Source organism: Protopterus annectens, chromosome 7.part0, assembly GCF_019279795.1.
Source record: "Protopterus annectens isolate FY-2018-M chromosome 7.part0, PAN1.0, whole genome shotgun sequence".
Lineage (NCBI taxonomy): Eukaryota > Metazoa > Chordata > Ceratodontiformes > Protopteridae > Protopterus > Protopterus annectens.
In genome coordinates this window covers 170,502,408-170,528,967 of record NC_056739.1, presented here as the reverse complement: position 1 = coordinate 170,528,967, position 26,560 = coordinate 170,502,408, and the positions used below count along the sequence as shown (strand labels likewise).

The 26,560-nt window shown below is 43.4% G+C and overlaps 1 protein-coding gene across 3 annotated transcripts in view; it reads right to left on the bottom strand.

The window, feature by feature from the left end:
* LOC122806319 (ligand-dependent nuclear receptor-interacting factor 1-like) overlaps positions 1-26,560 on the bottom strand; it is a 345,063-nt gene that overhangs the window by 152,246 nt on the left and 166,257 nt on the right. For all 3 annotated transcript variants that reach the window (XM_044076637.1, XM_044076635.1, XM_044076636.1), the window contains exon 3: positions 7,316-7,399. In XM_044076637.1, the coding sequence (XP_043932572.1) occupies positions 7,316-7,399 (84 nt within the window). The remainder of the gene's footprint in view (positions 1-7,315; positions 7,400-26,560) is intronic.

Below are 26,560 nucleotides of genomic sequence, written 5' to 3'. Positions count from 1 at the left end.
TGGATAGCAAAATTCAGTTTTCTCTCCGTGACTAAGTGCATTGCTGAAGAAATCTGGAGATAGACCTTAGCATCACAGCTTTATGGGGAAAAGAAGAGGGTCTTGCTACCCTGGGAAAGTTTTCACTGCCTTAGTCCTAATGGTAAACAGGATGGAACTTCAATCTCAGATCACTAACTTTCACTTTTAAAATGAAATAGTTAAAAGGTATTTTTTTGCTTGCGGGACACCTTCCTGAACACTAAGAAGCTGGGGTATGAAAACACCTGTTTAACTAACTTCCTTGATCCTAGTTTGCTTTTCTTTTCACAATGCTGCAATATCTTCTGCAAGCTAACCAAGAAGTAAGTTCAGTGTAACATAAGCATCCAGTAATTGTGCTTCTACACCCTACCGATAGCTTTCTGTTCTCAGCCACACAGACCTTCTCAAAACAATACTAAAATGGCTACCCTTCATGAGTAACAGCATTACAAGCAAATTTTATTGCATGGAGTCCCAATTTGTCAGCAGTGATTTCGACTTCTCAAGTTTGTTTTTGGTGTCAGACACCCAGTTTCTGAATACACTTTTGTATTTGACTCAATATGTAACTCCCAGTTTCTGAATACTCTGGTATTTGACTGACTATGTAACTGTGATCCACAAACATATGGGTCATATCCCTCCATCTCCAATATCGTATCTCTATATAACCCCCAACGTCAACTTCATACATCTGACAAACATCTTCTTGACATTTATAAGCCGTCAAAAAATATTAAGTCCCTATATAAATACTCTAGCTCACACCTGGAATTCCCTTCCACTGAAAGTAAGCATCCCCCATAAGTTCCATTTGAAACTGGAACTCAAACACCACCTTCTTAAGACCTGGTCCTGTCCTTGCCAAGTTCCGACCTGATCTCTAACTGATTTCTTCCTAAATTCTACCTTTGATTACCTTAAGTTTTTCTCTCTTTTTACCTGCTTTTTTTTTTTCTTGCACTTCTAACACTCCAATTTTTGGTTTGTAGTTTAAATTTGGTGGCTTTTGCAGTTGCCTGCCCCACTGTAGATTTGATCTGGGACACTCCCCCGTCCCATCTCTTTACCGCATTCTACCTAAAACTCTTTCTGCACTTGCTTTTACTCCTTTTTAATTTAATTGCATTTTTAAACTGTGTTTGGTCTAATATTGCTGCATACTCAAGTGTGCTAGCTTGCACTGCATGTGAATTATTTTTTTACTACTGTTTTTGCTACTTTTCTGTAAAACAAAAAAAAACAAACAAAAAAAAACTGTAAGCCTGTTTCCTACCTTTCCTGTAACTAGTGTTCCAGATACAGATTTGCTGTATCCAGGACTGTATGTAAGCTTCTGAGTCCCCCAAGCCTCTCTGTGTTGGAGGGAAGCCTTCTAGCTTATCAGTGGGAGTGGTAAGCACTAGGTAACCTGTCTACCACATAAGTAGTGGTTCTGGCCCAGAATTTGTAGTTATTGGCCATTTGGGCAATCTCTTCCATCTCTCTCAACTTTATGATTTGAAAGCCTGTATTTGCACTTATTTCTGTCCTGTAACTCATCTAGTGCAGGTACAGATTCTTAGTTTTAGCACTTAAATTTGCTTGTTCATGCTCAGCACTTGTTCAGAACTTGTAAGCACTAAATAAGCTACTAATTACTATAGCACTCTATCTTCCTCATTACCTAGAGGAAAACAGTTTTTGTACTTACTTTTCTCACTTGCTTAGAGAAAAACAGCTCTTGTACTCATTTTCCTCACTTATCTAGAGGAAAAGCCCTGCAACTCTCTTTTTGTGTGGTCTAGCGCACAGAGCAGTGTCAGGCAGCGCCGGTTAGCTGGGCTATACTATTCCCAGCCCCACAAATTCTGCACTGTAAATTTTCCCTTAGAACTAGGCAAGCCTCAACTCAAGTGCTTCAGATCAGCTGCTCTTATTGCAGCACTTGCAAAACAGAAATCAGCACTTGTCCTAATCTCCTAGACAGCACTATTATTCTCCAAATTTCCTAGACAGCACTATTATAATATAGCATAGGACCCTCGATCGTCCGCAGGACTTAAGTTCAATTTACTCTTCAATGCATGTCCAGAGGTCAGCTTCAGGTGTACTCTCCAGTTCATCTGGTGGAATTGGGCATCCTGAGGCAGTGTCACAACTGCCTCATGTATACAGACAACCCTCTCCTCTTACCTCTAGACACAAACACTTGTGAGAGATACAAATACACAGCCAGACTGGAGGCTAAGCGCTCTCAACCCATGACTGTAACAGACAGTCAAGAGGATAAGGGACACACTTGCATCATACCACCTGTCACACATGAATCTACAAAACAAGCACCGGCAAAACATACGCATAAATACACAAAAACATATTCGAAGGTACTAGGTACCAATCTGAAAAAGAAACAGTGCCCTCCAAAGTAGACAAGCAAGCAACCTGCACCCCCAATCACAAGCCAGAAAACACATAATTCACCTCAGCAGTGTGCCTCACAACAGCCCTTAAGGCAAAACACCATACCTAACACGCTAGTAATAGGAGACTCTATAGTAAGGCACATGGATGTTCCACTCACCAGACTGAACAAGGAGAAGGTTACTGTCAGCTGCCTGTCGGGTGCTCGGATCCGCCACATAACACAGGCACTTAGGTCACTCCAGAACAAGTACAAGTATGACGCTGTCATTGTACATGTTGGTGTGAATGATCTAAGACGTACCTCCCTGGACTACATGAAAAGAGACATTGAGGAGCTCTCTGATCATGTAGCCCAAGCTGGTATGACCCTGACCTTGAGTAGCATACTACCTTCACCTAGAATGATACCACAATACAAAGACAAAATTATCAATTTCAACAATTGGCTTAGCTTCTGGTGTCAATCTAAGGGGATCCAGTGTCTATCTACCTGGATGACATGATGGACAAGCCTCGCTGTTTTGCCAGAGATGGGTTGCACCTGTCACCCCTAGGTTTTTGAATACTGGCCAAGGCTCTTGCCGTCCCCATAGTGCCTTTTTTAGGCAAGGCTCAAAGGACAAATAAAACCACCGTAACCAGCACAGGTAACCAAAATCTAAGGGTAATGCTACTCAACGCCAGAAGTCTCAACCTCAAAATGCACACACTTTTTTTTTCTCTCTCTCACTACCCTTCATGAGCACCATGCATGATCAATCTTTTCTATGCGAAAAGACAACCAATGCTGCACAAACTTGGGAATGGCCTTAGCTGCTATCCGACCAATCCAGCTTTATAAACAATTTTGAAGTTTCCTTACAAAAAGCCTATGATCCGTAACTGGTTAGATACCCGAAGAATGATACTGAATGGTTGAAAAGATAACAAAACCTCTCTGGGAAAAACAGAACTAGGTTTTTCATTGATAATTATCTATCTATGGTAATTCCTGAAGGAATGGCAGACTTTGTGTTTCATGTTATGACAGCTATTAAAGTGGAAGTATCAGCCTTTGCTGAACTGGTAGAACGACTTGTTTTACAAGACTCAGTGACTGCATCTTTTATCTCCTTTCCTCTTCCTTCATATCAGGATATTTGAATCACTGTAGTTAACTTATCAGCAATAAAGCAACCTACTCCATATGTAACAAATGCTTTTCTAGAAATTTTATAGGTCCATAGGTTCACAGACTAGGCTAACTACTACAGGGGCCCTTTAAAGCCAAACTATTCATTCTAAACATATCTGACAAGTTCAGAGACCTTAAGATTATTCTAAGAGGTATATATAGGTTTGGGCTGGGTGGTCAAGCATTTACAGGCTGCCTCTGTTGATTGGGGCCTCAGTGCTAAACCAAGGGCAAATTTTTGATTCTCTATCCACTGATCCAAACAACACTTGAATTGGGTTAGAGAAGAGAAGCCTGTTCCAACACATACCAATCCCTCCACTTTGTCCTATTCAAGTCATAAGCAAGGTTTTTAAATACTTACATAGGGCATTTCTGATATTGTTCTACAGATATGCAGCAAGTCCATCACAGTAGGATGCAAGGATGCCTTGTAAGGAAGGCACAGATCACCTCTCAAAAGTCTGTAGGAGACTGAGTACAGGGATAGGGCTTTGAGGGTGATCCACACAGGATATGTTGTCTTCCCCTGTATCCTTTTTGTGAGGAATCTTTGTGGATGTTCCAGTTGTTGCACATGCCTGGTCAGGTACATACCAAAGTGGGCACTGTACTCAATGACTGGTTTGATGAGGGTTGAATACAGTGGAATTGTGATGTCCTTGAATCTAAATGCCATAACCATGCTTATAACATGCTCAATACAGAATGATTTCTCTACTAACAGACATATGATAGTCGAAGGCCAGGTTGCTGTCCACGTGCATTCCCCCCAAATCCCTAACTACTGGATCTACTTTTAGGGGTGTGTTATCAATAAGGCAGTTTCCAGGGGTGGCCAGCATCCCAAACGGTACTATTATGCATTTCCTGGCACGGAGTTTCAGACTGTGGCTCTGGCATCAATTATTTGTTTGAGTCTGGCCTTCTATTTGTATCTTGGGGAGATTCTATGACTGCATCTAGCTTGTAATCAAGATCAAATACATCAGCCACAGGTCTTAGACATTGGCCTTGACTTTGAATTGTACTAGTGACCGGCTTCTTTACAGAGGTGGGCTCCCCTATTCTAACTTCTTGTGTCCTGTCCGAGAGCCACCTGACTTTCCATCAGGTGACGCAGGGTTTTATACCTAATTCCATGAGTTTGTTTTATACTCAATTCCATGAGTTTGTTTTATACTCAATTCCATGAGTTTGTGTTCAATACCAGAGTGGAGTACTGGATCAAATGCCTAGGCCAGGTCAACGTAGCAATATACATCTTTTTGCCCCCTTCCTTTTGCTTTGGTGACCTTCTTGAAGAAATCCAACAGGTTGATCAGAAATGATCTGCCCTTACCAAAGCCAAACTGGCTTGGATCCAGTGTCTGAAGATTTCCTATGTCATTGTTAACCATTTCCATAATAGATCTATTAAGGAATAATGGTTCTGACAGTTACATTTTAATAGGTTAGGAGTTAAACAAGGTCTTTCAAACAGCTTAATTAGTCTGGCAGTTGGCAAACAGTGTTAAGGCTGTGAGGAGCAGTTCCTATGGTACAGGGCTTGATTCCCTCATCCTTCATTTGCCTGCTGTGTAACCTTGAGCAACTCACTTAACCAGACATTACTTCCAGGTCGCCCCTAAAAAGGGAGTGTGTGTGTCCAGTGTACCTACCTGATTAACACGTGGGTGGTGATATCATATCTTCTCTGATCAGAGTTGGTATAATGGTTATGGTGTTTACCTTACAGACAAAGAATACAGGGTTGATTCTCACTAAGGGAAACTGACTAGACTTAAACAGTCCACAAGGACAGCTAGCCTGTACTTAAATGGGAGGCTGGCATAATAACTAAGGTGTTTACCTTACAGACACAAGGTGCAGGGTTTGATTGAAACATGGGGTAATTGGCTATGCTCAAAATGTCCCACAAGAACAGTTAGCCTAGTACTAATCTATAAATCTATAGGCTTACTCTAGTTGCACAACTCTGGCAAAAAACACAACATTCAGCCCCTAAACAAAAGCATACTGCATGTAAATTTTTTGCTGAAATTTGTAAACTACAAGTATACTTGCTAATCAGTTTAATGGGAGAAGGTAGATATTTCAGTAGATCTGAGATTCTCCTTCCCTTTTCTAACCTTTTCATTGGCGAGGGGACTTGAGCAAGAATGAGCATAATACCACGTTGGAAAGTTGTTGTGTTAATACCGGTTTTCAGACAGAAGAAGAATTCATGCCAGTACTGGATTTATAGAAGTCTCACACCACTTATATCAGTAGCATCATATGCATAAAAACAGCACTGGTTTTAAAACAGAAAGAGCACAGCTTTGGAAAGCAAGGTGGACCAAGTTAAAACTAAAATGCAAGATCTACTGTTATCGTGTCCATCCCAGAAGACATATACTACAACATGTCTGCCTAATTACATGGCAATTAGAATTCAGTCATTTTCTTGCATCTACTTTATCCCATTCGGTGTTGCAGGTGACATGAAGCCTTCCTTAACAAGCAACAGGCTTAAAGAATGAAACCAGTCCTGGACTGGATGCCAATCCATCAGAGGACACATGCACACTCACAAGCCCTTCACACAAGCCTATGTGCAACCTAGAAGACACTCAATTCACTTACTAAGGTTTTTTTCCGGACTATCCAGAAATCAAACCAATTGTCCGGTAGACTGGAAAACTTTGTACAAACTCTGGTATTCTGTTTTAAAAACACAGTCTATCAGAGTTTGTTAAATCTCTAATTCCAGTTTTTTTATTTAAAAAAAAAATCACTGCTAATTTAATGTGATTGCAAAGGAAACCAGGAAAAGAGGACATCGGCCTTCCCCTGATGTGCCTGTAACGTCACAAAATGGGCATAAAGTGGGTGGAGGTTTTGACCACAACAAAGTGGCAAACCTGTCACCTATCAGCATAACCATAAGGTGTAGCAATCAAAAAAAAAAGCCAAAGCAGACAAAGGAAGGACAGGCAGATTCCACAACAAAGGCACCTGAACAGGTAACCAAAAATAAAAGCCAAGAACTAAAAGGAAGCAAAGCTAACTGCTATACCCCTGTGCGGCCAATCTTGATAACAGTGGCACATTTTCTTTTTCCACTCATGGATGACAGACGGATTCAAGAATAAATTACTCAGGTTCTTCCTTGGATAAAGTGCTATAAAGTTATAAGAAGCTGCCATCCTTTCATAGTAAAACGGTTTGCGTTTTTCGAGTTTTCTAGAACATAAATCACTTTATTCATCATGGAATGGCCAGTTTTTAATTCATTCAACCTCTATTTGGCTACTGTACGATTCTGAGCAAATACCTAAACTACAGAATGCCCCTGGGCCGAGTTTGAAAATGGTTCATGTGAAACAGTGCACTACCTCAGAGTTAGCAAATAAAAATATACAGAAATAAATGTGCACAAGACTGGTGCACAAAGTAGTAATAAAATAACTTCTCCTTAGTAGAAAATTCAAAGTGCATCAGCATTATAACAACTACTACAGCCAAAGTCAGGAGGTAATAACATTTCAAAATATTCTGCAGTTAGAAATAGGGAACTCACTACATCTAAACTCATGAACTTATTTTATACATTACTCGTATAAAAATACTTTCTACTACAACTTGCTACTGAGCAAGCAGGAATGCTGAGAAATTAACTTCTACTCAAACCGTTCTACTGAAATGCTGCCAAAATTAACTCCTTACCCGGAGTGACTTTTTAACATTCTGGCGGCGCTCCTGGGTCTTCTTCTGTAGAGTCTGAACGGCCATGGGTTCCTGCTGTGTTTCCTGGGTAAGAAACAATAGCAGCCACAGAAGGGGAAAAAAGGAGGGGATAAATGTGAGTACAGTTTCTCTGTGCAATCCCCAAACCAAATACCAGACTGGTGAAAATGCGAAATTAAGAGTACAACAAAACACACAAAAATATGCTGCGCAAGTTGTCTCTATCTAGCAAAAATATTGACTTCTTTCTGCTACTTAATTCTTAGAGCATATAAGTGAGCTGTAAGGGAAAATTTAAGATCTTTACTATTTTCTTTTCATTTTCACAAAGTAAGGTATTCTGCTATACGACCTGTAGATCTCCCACAGAAAACCTAAAAAAAACCCATTATTGCCCAGTTATAAACAAGTCTGTACTCTGTGTACAATTTCTACACTTTCACAGTGTTAACAACCTGATAAGCCTCAGAGAGGGAAGCAATTTACATTAAAACCTCAGTTTAAAGAAGCAGATAAATAGACATCACAGAATGCATGCATCCAGGAATTCCTGACTGAGGAAGGTTAGTTTAAGCAATAAAGCAAAATCTTATACAAAATATGATGAAACTGACATCTGTTAAAACTGTAAATGTCTGACTGTCTGGGAGCTAAAGGATTCAACAACGGACAGCACAGTTGTGTAAGTAAACTTACCATAACAGTACATGTTCGAATGATCACTGCTGCAGTAGCTTAGACTTACATGGAGTTATATCCTGCATAAATTAACATCTGGCCAGCCTCCAAAGCTTCAGGGCACATTCCTTGTGCCGAAACCATAAGTCAGCTTGAGCTTGGCTATTAAAATGACAGGTTTGGGTGCCAAACCCTTCAGCGCTTTCATGCCAACTGAGAGAGGAAGGGGAAGGGTGAGACAGGAGATAGCCAGGAGCAGTAATAAATAACTAACTACATCCTGGCATAAAAAAAACTGTTATGGTAAGTTTACTTACACAACTTTACTATGTTCATTCTAATCACTGCAGTCGTAGCCTGAGCTATTTTGGTAGATTACCATACCTTAGAAAAACTGGGAGGTAGAAGGAGCAGAGACCAGGAGCCCCTGGAAAATGGTCACAGCAAAGTTTAACCTAGACCTGGAGACGGAATCTAGTTTGTACTGCTTTTCAAAAGTATGTAGAGAGGACCAAAGTGCTGCTTCTAGAAAATTTCTAGTCCTGTCCTCTCCAAAAACCCACAGATGAAGCCATGGTCTTGGTAGAATGTGCTTTGACCCTGCCTGGAATATAATTTTGTTGTGGTGGGAATAACAAAAGGTAATAGCCCTAGATAACATTTGGAAATAGTCTGCTTTGGCACAGGTTAGCCCTTCTTCTTACCTTCACAAGAAATAAACAATTGATCACAAGTTTGGAAAGATTTTGTTCTCTCAGGATAATGACAAAGTTGTCTGTGGACATCCGAAATATACTTTCTCCCTCTTTTTGGGTTTCAGGAAAGATCACAGGGAGATGGATAGTCTGGCTTAAAGTAAACATGGATCCCACTTTTAGGCATAAAAGACAGATTAGTTCTCAAGGAAACCCTGTTTCGCTGGAAAATGAGATGGGGCTGACCAACCATAAAATCTTGCAGCTCAGTTACTCTTCTTGCAGAGGTCAGAGCAACAAGCAAAATTGTTCCCCATGTTAAGCACTAGAGAGCCAGATGAGATGGTTCAGAAGGAGCAAATGTTCGCATCTCTAAGATAGAATTAAGATCCCAAGGAGGTGCCACAGTTTTTCTTGGCAGTCTGTTATGCAAAAAGTACAGTTGTGTACACCTACCATAAATGTAGATGTTCGAGTGTCTTCACTGTTGCAGTCATAACTGTTGGGTGCTCCTGCCGGCAGGCAGCCCGAGGTCGGCCAGAATCCCAAAGTCTGGGTCCGGCGTCGGCTGTATAAGCTAGTATCCTGACGTCAGTACGCCTTGGTACACAGCCCTCAGCAGACGCCATCTTCTCCAGCCTTTCTTGCCCTAGATGTCAGAAGTCCCCAACAAATCAAAAATGAATCCAACAAGGAAACACAAATACACCACAAATATGAGAGAAAGAGGGATAGGAGGGAGGAAACCCGACTGCAACAGTGAAGACACTCGAACATCTACATTTATGGTAGGTGTACACAACTGTACTATGTTCTTCGTGTTTCACTGTTGCAGTCATAACTGTAGGGTGGAATCCCAAAGCGGTGTAGAGGGGGAGGAGGCTTTAGATAGAAGAAGGGGAGGCATGAATACCCTGCAAGACAGCAGAGGCAAAGCCTGCCCTAGACTTAGAAAACAAGGGGAGATTGTAGTGCTTGGAAAAAGTATGCACAGAACTCCAAGTGGCAGCTTCCAAGATATCCTTGGTAGGGACTCCTCTGAGGAAAGCTGTAGAAGTAGCAGCTGCTCTAGTACAATGACTTCTAATGGTCCCTGGAAACTGTTTCCCATGATGAGTGTAACAAAATCTGATTCCATAAGCAATCCATTTGGAAATAGTTTGTTTAGAAATAGGTTTTCCAAGAGAACTGGAGGCAAAGGAAACAAACAATTGGTTAGACTTTCTGAAATCTTTAGTCTTGTCCAAGTAAAATCGTAACTGTCTGTGCACATCTAATGAATGCAAAATCCTTTCCCTTTATTTTGAGGATTTGGAAAGAAAGTAGGAAGGTGAATTGTCTGATTCAAAGCCACTTTCGAAATCACCTTAGGCATGAAAGTAGGATTGGTCCTCAAGGATACTCTGTCCTGATGGAAAATAAGATATGGTTCCACAGCCATGAGAGCTTGCAACTCTGAGACCCTTCTGGCAGAGGTCAAAGCTAACAAAAGAACAGTCTTCCAGGATAGAAACTTAATATCTGAAGATGCAGCAGGCTCAAAAGGAGGCAAAGTAAGTTTTTCTAAAACATAATTAAGATCCCAGGCAGGGACAGGAGGGGTCCTTGGAGGCTGCAAATTTTTAGCCCCTCTCAAGAACTGCTTCACCAAAGGATGTGAAAAAACAGGAGGATCAGAACTGAAATGCAGAGATAGCAGAAGCATGAATCTTAATGGAAGAAAAGGAAAGTCCTTTAGATAAAAGTTCCGAAAGGTAAAGCAAAATAGAGGAGAGATCAGGAACCTGAGGATCAGAGCCTCGGTCCTGCATCCAAATAGAAAACCTCTTCCATTTAGAGGCATAGGATTTCCTAGTGCTAGGCCGTCTAGCTTCCAAAAGAACATCCAAGACTTGTTTGGGAAGACTAGAGGAAATCAAATTCCTTTGAAGAGCCAAGCTGCCAAGCAAAGGGTCTTGAGATTGGAATGTAGTAACTGACCCTGATGCTGGGACAGAAGCGAAGGGTTCAGTGGAAGAATCCAAGGAGGCCCCGAGAACAGGAGCTTTAAGGTTGGATACCAAAACTGTCGAGGCCAATTTGGAGCAATCAAGATGAAGAACTTGGGCTTGTCCTGCTTTATCTTCAGTAGTACCCGAGGCAGTAGAGGAAGAGGAGGGAAAGCATATGCTGAAAGGCTTCTCCAGCTGAAGGACAGGGCATCCACTCTCCATGCTGTTTTGTGGAAGGACCTGGTGCAAAAGCGAGGCAGCTGATGATTGAGATGGGATGCAAACAGATCTATCTGGGGACATCCCCAAACTGCAGTAATCCTGTTGAACAAGTTGGTGTCTAGCATCCATTCGTGAGGATCTGAAATGTTTCTGCTCAGGCTGTCTGCTAAGAGATTCTGTTTCCCTGGAATGAATTGAGCCTGGAGATGCAGATTCAAATTTAGAGCTGTGTCCCATAAACCCATAGCTAATCTGCAAAGGGGGTATGAATGAGAACCCCCCTGCTTGTTGATGTACCACATGACCGTGGTGTTGTCTGTGCGAATTAGCAGAGGCCCTGGTTGTAAAAGGTTTTGAAGGCTAAAGGGCATTTTGAACTGCCAACATTTCCTTCAGATTGATGTGCCAGTGAAGATGGTCCTTTGTCCAGGTTCCCTGCTGGCAATTGTCTAGAAAGTGTGCTCCTCAAGCATAATCTGAGGCGTCCGTGGTTAGGATTTGAGTAGGTTGAGGGAGACGAAAAGGTTTTCCTTCGTTTAAAGTGCATGCCCTGGACCACCAGAGGAACTACTCCTGGAGGCAGGGGATCAGAGGAATCAGAATATCCAGATCGTGGTAATGCTGTGACCATACACTTTTCAGATACCATTGAAGCTTTCTCATGTGAAGCCTTGCGTTTGGAATCAACAGAATGCAGGAAGCCATGTAGCCCAGAGCCTGCAGGAATTTCCTTGCAGTGAGCTGAGATAGAGTTGCCAAGGTGTTGAAAGTAGAAGCCAGCTGAGTTTGTTTTTCTGGAGTGAGGTAGGCCCTTTGTAAGGTTGTATTTAAGAGGGCTCCCAAGAATACCATTTGTTGAGAAGGGATCAAGTGTGACTTTTTTATGTTCACTGAGAATCCCAGTAGTAGGAGAAGACGTTGAACAAAGTCCAGATGTTGAAGCAGAAGATCTTTGCTGTCTGCCTGAATAAGGCAGTCGTCCAAATAGGGGTAAATCTGGATCCCTGAAGTCTGCAGTAAGCCACTACTGGTGCCAGGCACTTGGTGAAGACTCTGGGCGCAGTAGATAAACCAAAGGGCAGAACAGAGAATTGAAAGTGCCTCAAACCTGCCTTGAACCTGAGGAATTTCCTGCGTTCTTGTCTGATAGGGATATGCAAATAGGCTTCCTTTAAGTCCAATGTCACCATCCAGGCATCCTGAGAGAGCATTGGAATTAGCTGTTGCAGAGTAAGCATCTTGAACTTTGGAATTTCCAAAAAGGTGTTTAACACAGAAAGGTCCAGAATAGGTCTCCATGAGTTTTGTTTTCTGGGAACCAGAAACAGCCTTGAATAAAACCCTTTTCCCATCTCCGAGAGTGGAACAGGCTCTATGGCTCTCATGGCCAGAAGAGCATTCACTTGAGTTAAGGCCTCTGACCATTGAAGTTTTGGCAGATCTGGCCAACCGTGAGTCCTTGGCAAAGTGTGAAAGTGGAACTTGTAACCTTTTAAAATCACGTCCAATACCCATCTGTCCTGGGTAATATGAGTCCAATTTCTGTAAAAAAGAGACAGTTTTCCTCCGAGAGGGGCGTCCAGGTAAAGGGGTCCTGAAGCCCAACCGAGAGAGTCATTGAGTTTGCTTTCTTTGAGATTGGGATCTGTCTTCTCCCCTTCTAGGTGAAGAAGCAGTCCATTGTCTAGATCTGTAAGAGGTCTGGCCTTGACCACGACCTCTGGAGCGTCTATATCTTCCCCTTTGAGACCTGTCAGACGTGGGAAAGGACCAATTTTTAGAGGGCCAATTCCTGGAAAATCTAGGAGGCGGAACTTGCAAGAAATCTTTTACAGTCTGCATGGACTTTGCCTTTTCTTCCATCTTTTTAATAACTTCCTCAGCCTTAGAACCAAAAAGAACATCTTGTTGAACAGGGCATCTAATAACTTAGCCTTAACCTGTTCAGGTAAACTTTGTTCACGAAGCCAGGCATGTCTCCTAATCACAGTACCAGAGGCAGCAGCCCTGCAGGAAGCATCCAAAGCATCAAAACCACAATGTAAGCTATGCTTGTTAACCTGTTCAGTAGCATGCAAAACATCCTGAAGTTCCTTATCCTCTGCACAAGCAGGAAGGGAAGCAAGCTTTTGCTTTAAAACAGACAAAAGAAATTGCTGATATTTAAACATATGAAACTGGCAATTTAAAGCCCTTACAGACAGGGTAGCAGAAGTATATACCTTTTTCCCCACCTGTCTAAAGCACGAGAATCCTTCTCAGAGGGAATAGGATTTTTAGAAGTAGCAACCTTAGCAGCCTTAGAGCCCTGAGAAATAGTTTCAGGATCTGCAGAAGGGTTTTTAAATAAAAATAAATGAGAGTCAGGAACCCTATAAAATCTATCAGGCTTAGAAGGAGCAGGAGGCATGGAATCAGGATTCAAATTAGCCTCAGAAAAAGCATAATCTACAATGTCCAAGACAGGAGGGATAGCTAAAGGCCTATGCTGAGGAAGAAGAAGAAATTCTCTAAGCCTCTTTTTGGAAGCAGAATATTCCTGTCCTTCCCAATGAAAATGTTCCCTCATCTCATGCAAGGTTTCCCCAAAAGAAAAATCCTCAGGCGGAGAGGCTGAGGGCAAAGAATCCTCAGCATCCGAATCCTCATAAGGGGGAAAGGAATAGTCCTGATCAGAGGAAGAAACAGAAGATACAGAAGCCTGGTCAGAGGAATCCAGAGTAACATCCTGTCGAGGCCTTTTCTCAGGAGGGGGGTGAGAACCCCTAATCATTGTAAGCAAATCTTCAGCCATCCTCAATAATTGTGTTTGTGTCTTGGGAGTGGATTCAGAAGCAGCTTGAGCTGGAACTTTAGACTTAGTAGGAGTCTTTGTCTTTGCCTTTGAAATAGTGATGTGAGTAGGCCTGAAAACCCCCTCAGAAGCCGGTACCTGCACAGCGGTTCCGGTCCCATCTGAAGGAGCGACGTCCGAAGGTCCTGCAGCAGTTAAAATAGTGGGCCTTGATGGCTCCCCATGGGAGTCCGTATCGGCCATCGGTTCAGAAGTGGCGGACGACAGGGGCTGCAAAAGCGCCTCACTGACGACAGCCGAACCGGACGCTGGCTCCAGCTGCAACGAGTCCTGTTTGGACCTCGGAGGCCTGTCTTTGTCTTTGCGCTTCTTTTGAACTCCGGTAGTGTCCGACGACATTCTATAATTGAAGCGTCTGCCAAAATAATTTAAAGCCCAATCGTACCTGCGCTTGATAGTACGAGAGTTGAACCTGGCACAGAACCGACAACAAGAAACGTCGTGGTCAGGGCCTAAGCAAGGTAGACAATAAGAGTGGAAATCTTTATGAGGTATTTGTTTCCCACACGCTATACAATTATTAACTTTTTCTGACATCGGAGGAACAAGAAAAAGATTCCCCAACGGGGTACTTAGCTTTGAGAAGAGAACTAACAACTTCGGACCGACAACAACCAAATACGCTGTTCGAAAATCGCCAACCAACGTTTTGCGAGCTGCTTTCCACCGCACGGCAAGAAAGACTGGAGAAGATGGCGTCGGCTGAGGGCTATGTACCAAGGCGTACTGACGTCAGGATACTAGCTTATACAGCCGATGCCGGACCCAGACTTTGGGATTCTGGCCGACCTCGGGCTGCCTGCCGGCAGGAGCACCCAACAGTTATGACTGCAACAGTGAAACACGAAGAACATCTCCTTTCTAAAACATTTTCATGTGGGGTTACCTCGAAAGACGAGGATTTATGGTCAGACATGCTAAAAGAGCTGACAAATGAAGTTCGATAGGAGTAAGACAGGCTACAGGAAAGTAACTCCCAGAAATATTGCAAAACCAGAGAAACACTAGCCCTGAAATGTGGCTCGTTACAATGTGGGCACCAACTAGAAAACCTTTTCCATTTGCCAATATATGACTTCCTAGTAGCAGGCTTTCTTACTTCCATTTAGTACCGGCTGTACATCCTAAGTAAAGAGGTGCAAAAAGGAGTTAATACCTTACTATCCAGGCAGTCAGTTGAAGTTGTTTAGGGTCGGGATGTGCCAAACACCTCTGTTCTTGTTTGTACAATCTGTGAGGAAGCTTGTGGTAAATGCATATGGCTAATTCCAAAAGAAAAGAGAACGACCGTTGGCTTGGCCAGAAGGGGTCACAACACAGATCCCTGGGGGATTCCTTCTGCGTTTTTATAAGTATTCTGGATATGTAGAAAGGATGGAAAAGCATACAAGAACATTTCTTGTAAAAGGAAAAGAGAAGGTATCTGCCTGCTGCATAATCTGGAAGAACATACACATCTGAACAGGAGAGTTCCCTTGACACCTCCGAAGAGTTTGCACATCAATAACTTAGTCTGTCCACTTAACTTAAAATATTTTACCTACAAATCACATACTAAGCTATATGCATAACTTGGAACGGGATCTGTAAGTGCAGTAAAAAATATAGTTGCCTTGGACATTCTAATAAAAAATGTTCAAATGAACCCCATCCCCTCCTGCTGTTTCTGTGTATCCCCAATATCGAAAGGCAGCAAAGCCTGACACTGAAGGATTATTCTGTCCAAAAATCCCTCCCTCCAGTCTCCATTTACTATGTTTCTGTACCCGCATTTGAGTTTTAAAAAAATCCCAACATTTTATTTATAAAGTTTCTTGGTGGTATTCTGTGTATCACAGCATTCTGTTCTTTCTCCATGTCCAATTAAAAGATGTACAGCTCTACAGCCAATCACATCTCTGTGATTCAAGGCAGTATGCAAATACCATCATGTAGAAACAACATAGATGTGAAAGTAACTTCCTCCATGAAGGTTTGCTAAGCAGTGTAATAAGTAGCCTCCCTAGAAAAATTCCTCTATACTGGGAACAAGCAACCTAAGGAGAGTATTAAAATATTCAAATGATCTATAGCACTGGGGCTGAAGAGGGCATGTACAAGACAGGACAGCCAAGGAAGTTCGCAAGACAAAGCTAGAGGTCTTGCAGCCCAAGTTCAGGAACAGCACCATGGCATTCATTCATTCATATGGAGTGCAGGTGTGAAAGGTGTGAGCGAACAGTATTTGCATTGTGCTCATTTTCCAGAGGAGATGCTGTTAGTCTCTGCCTACATGCTGAACATATGTAAGCAAGCACAATGTCTGAAATCCTGTAAGTATGCAAGAGCATTTCTATGCCCCCTTTGGAAAATTTGAAAACTATTACAACAGGGTCTTAAGTGCACACAATACTGATAATTGATTTTTTACACTGTTACGTAATACAATCTGTACTTCTGATGTAATACCCTCTTATCATGTTTTGTTTTAAGGCTATTGTGAACATAAAATGTGAGTACAGCTAATATTTGTATGAACAGCCATGAACATTTGGGAGCCGACCAGATTTCTGACATACTTTCTGGGAAAATCTTTTGTTACAAACTTTTTATTTCTTCATTCAAACATATTTTTATACCATATGGGAAATTATGATTTTTTTTCTCTAAAATGATAGCAGCAATCAAAATAAGCAGAAAAAAAGAAGTTACGTGCTTATCATAATGTTCCATCTATGTTGTTGATCTTCATTTAATGGGACTCTGTTCCAAATGTTGGAACCGGCTCGGCCATCATAACAGCTCACGAGAACCAAAAACTCTTGAGCCAAGTCCCTACCCAGAATACCCCTCTCTAGATTACCTCAGATTGAGTTTGCAGCTATAAAGGAAGACAAAAAAAATAGTTCTATAACAACTGAAGAGGCTATGTCCAAGGTCATACATGAAATAACAGATAACAAGGACTAGAGCCCATTCCTCCAAGGAGTCTGAAGGAGGGGGAAGAAGGGCAGGGTGTCAAGGTTAAAGGAGGATCGACAACACTGATGGAAAGTTATGGTAAGTACATAACGTCTTTATCCGATGTTGTCAATCTTTATTTACCCTTGACATATGGGACAGAGTCCCCAGCTATCTTGTATCTTGGGAGGGCTTATGTTATGGAAGGATATTCCTGAGCAACATAGAACCAAAGGACGCTCTTCCCCTGGAGATTAGATCCACTCTGTAATAAGTGATAAAGGTATATGGAGTAGCCCAGGTTGCTGCTGCACATATTTCATCCATGGAAGCCTTTGAGTAGAAAACAGCAGACGTGACTACTGCCCTTGTAGAATGTGCGTTCACTGGAGCTGGTAAATGCAGATTTTTCTTATTGAAGATAAAAGTTATACATTCCATTTGTTACTTAGATAAAGTGACTTTTGAGACTGGTTTAGCCATAGATGGACCTGAGAAGGACACAAATAACTGGTCCGACATCCTAAAGTCCTTAGCTCTACTGAGATAAAAACGCAATTGTCTGTGAACATCTAGTAAGTGTAAACAACATTCTCCCTTATTAGAAAAATTAGGGAAGAAGACTGGTAAATCAACAGATTAATGTTAGTTTTGGATACTAGTTTTGGAAGAAAGGATGGGTTGGTTCTTAGCAACATCGTGTCCTTATGAAAAATCAAATATGGAGGTTCTGAAGATAACATATGAATCTCTGAAATTCTTCTTGCAGACATAACGGCTACCAACAAAATGGTCTTCCGTGAAAGAAACTTCAAGTCACAAGTAACCGCTGGCTCAAAAGGAGAATAGACCAAGGACTGTAGAACAACAGTAAGATCCCAGGGGACAAGAGGGTCTCTGTAAGGTGGTTTTAGCCTCAAAGTTCATTTTAGAAAATCTTTACACAGCCTATGTGAATTAACAAATGCTCTTCAAATCCATCATGAAATTGGAAATACCAGCAAGTCAAACTCTGAAGGTAGAAGAAGCTCTCTGCTTGAAAACTGTAGCCAGGAATTCTAAAACCTATTCCAATTGCGGTGTAAAGGGATCAATTCCATTATCATGTGACCAAATAGAGAATCTTTTCCACTTACTATGGTAGAGCTTCTTAGTGGAAGGTTTTATGTGAAGTCAACAAAATTTTTCAAACTGGAGAGGATAAGTTATTTTCTGCCTGGTGATCAATGGAAGCTTGAGATTTTGCAGATTGGGGTGAACTAGTCCCTGTGGATGGGACTGGAGGTCTGGATCTGGGTCCAGAGTTCACAGACGTTGAAGAAGGTGAGGCCATAGAAAGGGAGAACAAACTTGTCGAGGACAGAATGGCACAATAAGAATCTCTTTGCTCTTCAACCTGATGTCTTTCTTCAAGAAGAGAGGTAGCAGTGCAATGGGGGGAAGGCACAGAGTAGTATCGAGGGCCAATCTTGAAGAAGACCGTCTCTCAGGGACTACCCTGAGGGCAGATTAGGGTACAGTAACTACTGCCCTTGTTGTTCAGGGGGTATGCAAATAGGTCATAGCAAGACTGGTCTCAGCAACAGAAAATCTCCTTCACCACTTTGGGATTGAAAGAATACTTATGAGGTAGAAGGATGGATCTGCTCAGTTTGATTGCTATCACGTCTGAGCTGCCCGGGATGTGGATTGTATCAGAAAGTGGTTGGATGGGTTTACTATCAAAATCCTCCAGCTGATAATTGTGTGTGTGCATATATGAGACCCAAAATGCTGTAAAACAAATTACCGATCATTCACATAATTGAAAGTAGGAATTAAGGAAAGTTGACAACTCAGGAATGTTGACTATCAAAGATACCTACGCTTCCAGTTATGTGCTACAAACGTTTTGCAGGGGGGGGCAAGCCCCACCTGTGCCCTCCACACCCCCTGCTACTTATATATACAAACTCCGAAATTGCATTACAGTGAAAGAAAGGGTACATTTCCCAATCCCCACGAATCCATAAGAGTGAATGCACACTAGCATTCGCTCTAGTGGATTCATCATTTTTAAAATCAATGTTACGACAACTCAGAAAATTGCCTTTTGCCTTTCCAGGTCACGCAACTGACATGCAACGTTTTGGTGGTAAACTGGATGGAGGATATCGCCCATTGCCACACACTGACAGCTTCTAGATATAGAGGTTAAGACTTGGTTCTGCCCTGTTTGTTGATGTACCAGACCACTGACATGTTATTGCAATCGTTCGCTTGGAAGGCTTGCAATGCTAAACAGCACTGCCCTCAGTTCCAGAACATGGATATGCAGACTGGCCTCCATCGGGGATCACGTGCCTTGAACTGTTCTACCCAGATAATGTCCCAACCCCATCCCATCTGGGAGGCGTCTATGGTCACTATGGCCTTAGGCTGGGGTGAAACAAATGATCGGCTTAAAAAAATTTCCTCTGATTCCATCCGCCAGGATAAGTCCTTCTTGCAGCAGTTGGTGATTTGGATGAAATGTGTCAAGGGATGAGTGAGGATGGACCAGTGGGAGGCTAGAAGCCACTGCAGAAGTCTCATGTGAAATCTTGCTAGAGGAACCAGTGTAATGGCCGCTATCATGGATCCTAGAGACTGGAGAACTAATAGAGCAGATACATTGTCGATGGAGAGAATAACTTCTACTTGGGACCTTATCTTCTGCAATCTATAAAGAGGAAGGGTAACTATGCAAGAGGTTCTATTCAGGCAGGCTCCTATAAACTCCAATTGCTGGATTGGACTTAGTTGAAATTTGGTATGATTCACCATTGCACCTAGGCAAGCAGAAGTATGTAGAATAAAATGTCTGTTCTAGTAGATGCTTGGTGGGAGCGGTGACAAGCCAGTCGACTAAATATGGAAACACACTAAATCCGTGCAGTTTCAAGTGACCTGCTACTGCTGCCACACACTTGGTGAACACCCGCGAGGCTGTGGTGAGACCGAATGGCAGAGCTCTGAACTGATAGTGACTGACTCCCAGCCAGAAGCCAAGGAACCTTTTGGAGCACTTGTCCATCTTTATGTGGTAATACACCGTGGAGTCTATGGACCACATCCAATCATCTTTCCCTAAGAAGGGGAGAATCGACTGAACCATGACCATTTGGAATTTTGTCTGTTGAACACACTTGTTCAAAAGGCTGAGATCCAAAATTGATCTCCAGTCCCCAGGGATGAACTGCACTACATGTAGGGATCTGAAGCAGACATGCCTGCAGTAAGAATGGTGGGACATTTGGCATCCATTCATGCATCTATGAAGATGCTGGAAAATGGCAACCATGACTATGTAAGGGACCAGATGCACAGATGATAGTCACAAGACAGGCTTACCAAATGGCACTATGATCAAGAGACTACATCACTGTGACTCTATCCATAGTCATCTCTACTTCTAGGTGTAGACAATCTTATAGTCACAGTTGTTCATCAGCTTCCACGGCATGAATTCCCTCTCTAACCCAGCCATGCTGAGTCATGCAGTTCCACTCCATCCCTTTCATTTGCAGGCCTGTTGAGTGCATTGCCTAGCTGTGGCTGACCTTGAGGTTGTGAATGCTGCCCACCTGTTGCCCCCATAAATGGGGGGGCACCACATTGAGGCTTATATAATGCTTCTGAAGTGTTGTATCATCCCTAATGCAGGACATATCCTGTCCTGACACTGAGGACCACACAAGACACATAGTCAAAGGTCATGACATGAAAGTTTAATTCCAATGGAGGATGTGACTCTTCCCCCCCCCCACCTGCTTCCATCCTGTATGAATACCACACCCTCCTTCCTTCCATAACACTTACACCTATGGTAATGTTGCTGTAAAATGTCATAGTGCTTCACTTTTCTATGCAAATGATGAAGACTCTGCCCTGCCCATTAGTGGCCTGTGTATGTAAGGTAGTAGTATCTCGTGCAGTATTAGCAGCTGGTGCACTGCGATGCACAGCCTGGCTATTTTCTTGCAGGCATCAGTTTTATTTTTTTTTTTGTTGTTGGTCTTGAGATACTCCACAGTTGTGGACCAGACTATGCCTTTTTAATGGTGCTTTGATGTATTGCACCTATATTCTGTTTGCATGGTGTTACCACTGCAACCAGTTTTTCTGATTTTTCAGCACTCCAATCCTGCCATCGCTACATGAGGTACCAAAAAGAGCAACGAGTAAAATCCAGATCCTATCTGATCTGGTGGGATTTCTTGGATGACTCGTTTTTTTCTAACAGCTTTTGAATTTCGAGAGCTGTCTGATCCCTTTGATTGGGTGGAACACTGGGAATTCATCTTGCTATTTTTGGAGTGAGAATGAAGGGAATATAGTATCCTCTGGCAATGATCCTTAGCACCCAAGCATCTGTGGTTATTTGTTGCCAGGCTAGCGGATGCAAGGACAGTCTTTCCCAACTGTCTCCTGCGGTAAGCAATCAGGCCTCCCTTCAGGAAGGCTGGTAGAGTTTCCCTTGAGAACAAATCTCTAGAACCCTGATTTTGCCGATTTGGCCAACTCTGCCATAAGGTTGACGTCTTTCATTGTAGCTCCCCCCTCTATTCCGAGGGGAGTCTCTGCCACGTGTGCCCTGGAAAGGCCCTTGGATTTTCTTAAACCACATGCTTCCTCTTCTCTGGTTCCAGGAATAGGAGTGTTGGGGAGCAGAGAAACATACACCTATGGCAGACAGAGTCTTTCCATCCTTTTCACATCTGGTCAAGGTATCTCTGACTTTAGGGCCAAAAAGAGACAACCCCTCAAAATGAGCACTGATGAATAAAGACATAAATGGCTCTGCAAATTCACACAAGCACATCCAACATTTCTCCATATAGCTAAGCTGGAATTTGCTGCCCTAGTTGTCCCTTTGGCTGCATGCACAATAACCTTCATGGACAAGTTAGAAATAGATGCCAGGATGGCAAGCTGGGAGGCTACTTTATCCTGTACCTCCTCAGACACAGCTCCTGCAAGGGTATCTAAGAACTCCTTGATCAGATCCCTCTGGAGTCTGGTGAAGTGTGCCATGAAGTTCAATGACAGCAAGGCAAAGGTCAAAGAAACGTAAACCCACTTCATGAATCTGTCCATCACCCTGGATTCTCGATTAGGGCGATGAACAGTGAAACTCACTTTTGCAAGTTCCTTCTATGTCGCTGCCGCAACCACAATGGCATCTACTGCTAAATCCTTGGCCCAATACTGATGGTCCTCTGCCACTGAAAGGATCTTATCTAGTCTCCTAGGGATTGGTTCTACAGAGTCAGGGGGTCTTCCATGCCTCCTGCGCAATGAACTTAATGAGATCGTCAGCAGGATGGGTCACCCAAGAAGTAGATGGGTGAGCAATGAAAGCTTGCAGGTACACTGACTCCTCTGAAGAATCTTTGGGCTTCCAGACACCCCTCTTCTTTAATATTTCAAGAATGTCTCCAAAGTAGACATCTTCTGGGGGTGACCAGGGGGGAACGGTGCCAGTCATTGAAGTCCGTGTCTTCTGTGATAGATTCCTCTGGGGAATCTAGGTGTTTCCTCTCACACGTCCTCTTTTGGGGCACGTCCTCGGTGGGAAATTCTAAGGAAAGACTCGGAATATGTAAGGCCCTGTACAGGGGGTATCCTGCAGCTTCGATGCTCACTGTCCGAGTGTGGAGGTTGGTGGTAGCTCTGTAAAAGAGGGAGTTCTGGGAAACTTCTCAGAATGGGAAGGAAACAGATGAGAACCTGCAGAGGCCAAGGCCCTTTCCATGACCTGGAAGGCAGCCCCCCCCCAAAGAGGAATGGGAGCCTAGAACCGGGAAAAACAACCTCAGAACCATGGTCCAACCCTGCTCCAAAGAGACCACCATTGAGGTCAAAGCCGAGGAAGAGCACACAAACGAGGCAGTGGAGCTACGACCCCTAGAGTCCATCAGTTCAGTAGGAGCCAAGAAACTCAGGGATGACACTGGTGCTGAAAGCATAAGAGCTGTCGGCACGGGAACAGCCAGAACTGGGGAAATCAGAGTCGTGTTCTTCAATACCTCAGTGGAGGTTAGAGGAAGAATGTCTGGTGGAGTCCTTGGACAGAAACATCCATCTTCAGAAGGGAAGGAAACCTGGGAAGAAGATGAATGACCGCTAACTACAAGGAGCTGATCCAACAACCTCATGGCTTCGACCTCTGTCAGACTCCGTGAAGAATGGATAGAGAATCCTGACAGGGATTACAGCCTCTCTTTTTTTTTTTTTTTTTTTTAAAAGGGGGGATTGGAAAGTGTCCCATAAAAGGAGCTACAGAAGGGAATAGCTAGTCTAACTGGAATAAACCCTGGTTCAAAAGTTCATGAAGGCACTGGGGAAGAAACCAGTTCCTAAATTACAAACAACACCATAGAAGGGACCGGCACAGAAGAAAGGGAAGTCACATGAATTGTCAGCGCCATGGTGGTCGGCACCTAAACCTGTGGTGCACAGATGGTCATTACAGTCGGTGCTGATGAAGTCGGTTCCATACAATTTTTGTCAGCTAAAAAGAAGTTATGTACTCACCATAACATTCCATCCGAGTAGTTGTACTTCATTTGTCTTCAACTTGTGGGTTACAGATCTGTATCGGATCCGCGCCAGCAACTTTTACTAGCATCAGCTCCGAGCTCCCAACTCCTCCCCTTACCCATAATACACCTCCACTGCCTTTCATCCCCAGACTGAGTTTGCTGAACTTTATACTGAGAACCCGACCTGAAAGATTTACTTGTGACCTATACTGCAGCCCATAGGCTGATCATATGCCAAGGTCCGGGGGAAGGAGGGACAGTTGAAGACAAATGAAGTACAACTACTCAGATGGAACATTATGGTGAGTACATAACTTCTTTATCTGAAGTAGTTTACTTCATTTGGTCTTCAACCTGTCTCCAGCTACTAAAACTCCTGGGAGGCCCTCATGGAAGGATATTCTGGAGCACCACGGAACCAAAGGATGCTCTCCTTCTGGAAGTCAAATCCAATTTGTAATGAGAAATGAACGTATGAGATGAGAACCAAGTAGATGCAGAACAAATATCATCCAAAGACACTCTAGACCAAAAGGTGGCAGACGTAGCCAAGGACCTAGTGGAATGAACTTTCACCTAACCTGGAGGAGACATGCCTCTGTCCTTATAGACCTGCAGGATGCATGAAGAAATCCATCTAGCTACAGTGACCTTGGGGATAGGTTTCCCCAAAAGGGGTTTATAGAAGTATACAAACACTTGATCATATTTACGGAATTTTTTTTGTTCTACGCAAATAGAATCGTAACTGTCTATGAACATCCAATATGTAGAGTTTGTATTCCATCTTGTTAGCAAAATTAGAAAAAACACAGGCAAATTGATGGTCTGACTGATATTTACTGGTGATGCCACCTTAGGAAGAAAAGATGGATTGGTTCAAAGGGAAACCCTATCTTTGTGAAAAATCATGTAAGGGAGTAATTCTGAAACCCTTTTTGCAGAGGTAATAGCCACCAGAAAAGCTGTTTTGCAAAATAAAAATTTCAGATCTGCAGCTACGGCAGGCTCAAAAGGCGGAATGACCAGAGCTTGAAGAACCATCGTAAGGTCCCATGGAGAAAAAGGATTTTTGACTGGGGGGCTTAACAAAACAGGCGTCTTTGATAAAGGCTTTACACAGTCTGGAAGAGGCCAAAAAGGCAGAATTCTCGCCCACATGAAAATGAGAGATGGCAGTCAAATGAACTTTGACATAGAAGAACTAGCTCGTGTTGAAAAATATCAGCTAGAAAATCAAGAATGGTGGAAATAGGAGCTGTGAAAGGGTCTAAAACCCCTTCGAGGGGTCCAAAAGGAAAAACGTTTCCACTTGCTGTGATAAACCTTCCTGGTTGAAGACTTATGAGCAGACACCAAAATAGATCTAACTGAAGAGGATAGTCCAGGAGTCCTAGCAATCACGGGAACTAGAGCAGCCAAGCTGTGAGATTCAGGCTGTCCAGATTCGGATGAGGCACCCCCGAAGGGCGTGAAATTAAATCCTGAATGGGATCTACGATCCAAGGTGTAGCCCGAAGGTGAGACAAAAGGAAGGGAAACCATATCTGGCGAGGCCAGAAAGGGGGAAATGAGGATCACTTTGCTCCCTAGTCGATGAGCTTTCTGTAGAAACCTCAGAATGAGGGGTACAGGCGGGTAAGCAGACAGAAGACTGGGAGGCCAAGCATGAACTAGAACATCTCTGGGGGACACCCCCGGCAAGGGGTTCAGAGTGAAAAACTTGCTGCACTTCGCGTTGGAAGGAGATGCGAAGAGATCGCAGCAAGGTTGACCCCCACTCGCTGAAGATATGTTGCGCTACTGACAGTTTCAAAGACCACTTGTAAGGCATCAGAATGGTCCGACTTAGCCTGTCCACTAGGATGTTGGACCGTCCCAGAATATGTGCTGTGATGAGAAAGCGACCGGTGGAGATAGGCCATTCCCACACTCTCATGGCCTCGCAACAAAGGGGATAAGATCTGGTCCCTCCCTGTTTGTTGATATACCAAACCATTGACATGTTGTCTGACTCAACAGCAATCGTCCCCAAAGGAAGAAAGGCATGAAGGGCATGCAACACTAGAAGGTCCGCCCTCATCTCTAGGACATTTATATGCAAGCTGGTCTCTATGGGGGACCACAGGCCTTGGACTGTCCTGCCCGAACAAGGCCTCCCCCCCTGAGTTGGGAGGCATTCGTGGTCACTGTGGTTTGAGCCGGGGCTAGAACAAAGGGTCGTCCCTCCAAAATGTCCAGAGAGCTCATCCAACATAGGACGACCGACAGACTCAACTGAGTTGAATTGGATATATCAATGGCAATTCCAACAGGGAGCATTGTACAGCTAGAGTCCACTGTAGAATTCTCATGTGTAACCGAGCACATGGAAGAAGAGTTGTGGTCGCCGCCATCGAGCCTAGGGCCCTCAACACTGATTCCACCGTTGGAAGATGAGAACGGTAGAGACATACATCCTCAGGTTTTGAACTCTCTCCGAGGTCAGGAATATTTTGCACTGAAGAGCATCTATCTTGGCAAGAATGTAGTCTATCACATGTACAGCATCTAGGAAAGATTTGGATGTGTTGACTGCGATCCCCAAATGCAGGGGCAAAAGTCAGGAAATAATCCCTGGTTTGGGAAAGTAGACACCTGGTGGGAGCAGTGAGAAGCCAATCGTCCAGGTACGGACAGACCTGAATCCCCTGAAGCCTCACGTGAGCCGCTACCACCGCCATCACTTTGGTAAACACCCTGGGGGCTGTGGTAAGACCAAAGGGTAGGGCTCAAAATTGGTAATGATTGACTCCTAGCTGGAAGAGGAGGAACCTCCTGGAGCTTCTGTGCATTTTGGAGGTCTAAAGAGCACATCCAGTCGCTTTCTTGCTGGTATGGCATGATGGACTGTAATGTGACCATCCGGAACTTCTCTTTGGCAATGGACAGGTTCAGGGTAGAGAGGTCCAAAATGGACCTTAAGTCTTCCATTTTCTTTGGCACCTAAAAGAACCTGGAGTAGAAACCCAATCCGGACTGATCTGGGGGGACGGTTTCGATGGCTCATTTTTCTAGCAGCTTGGAAATTTCCTGTGCTGCTAACTTCCATTGCGTGGGTGGTATGTCCGGGAGGTGTCAGGGAGAAGTGGGGGAACCCATGAAGGGGTTATAGTAACCTCTGGATAAGATTTGAAGCACCCAGCGGTCTGTTGTTATGGACTCCCATGCCACTGGGTAGAAGGACAATCGTCCCCCGACTGCCTCCAGAGTAGAGCAGGTGTCTGGGAGACCAGTCA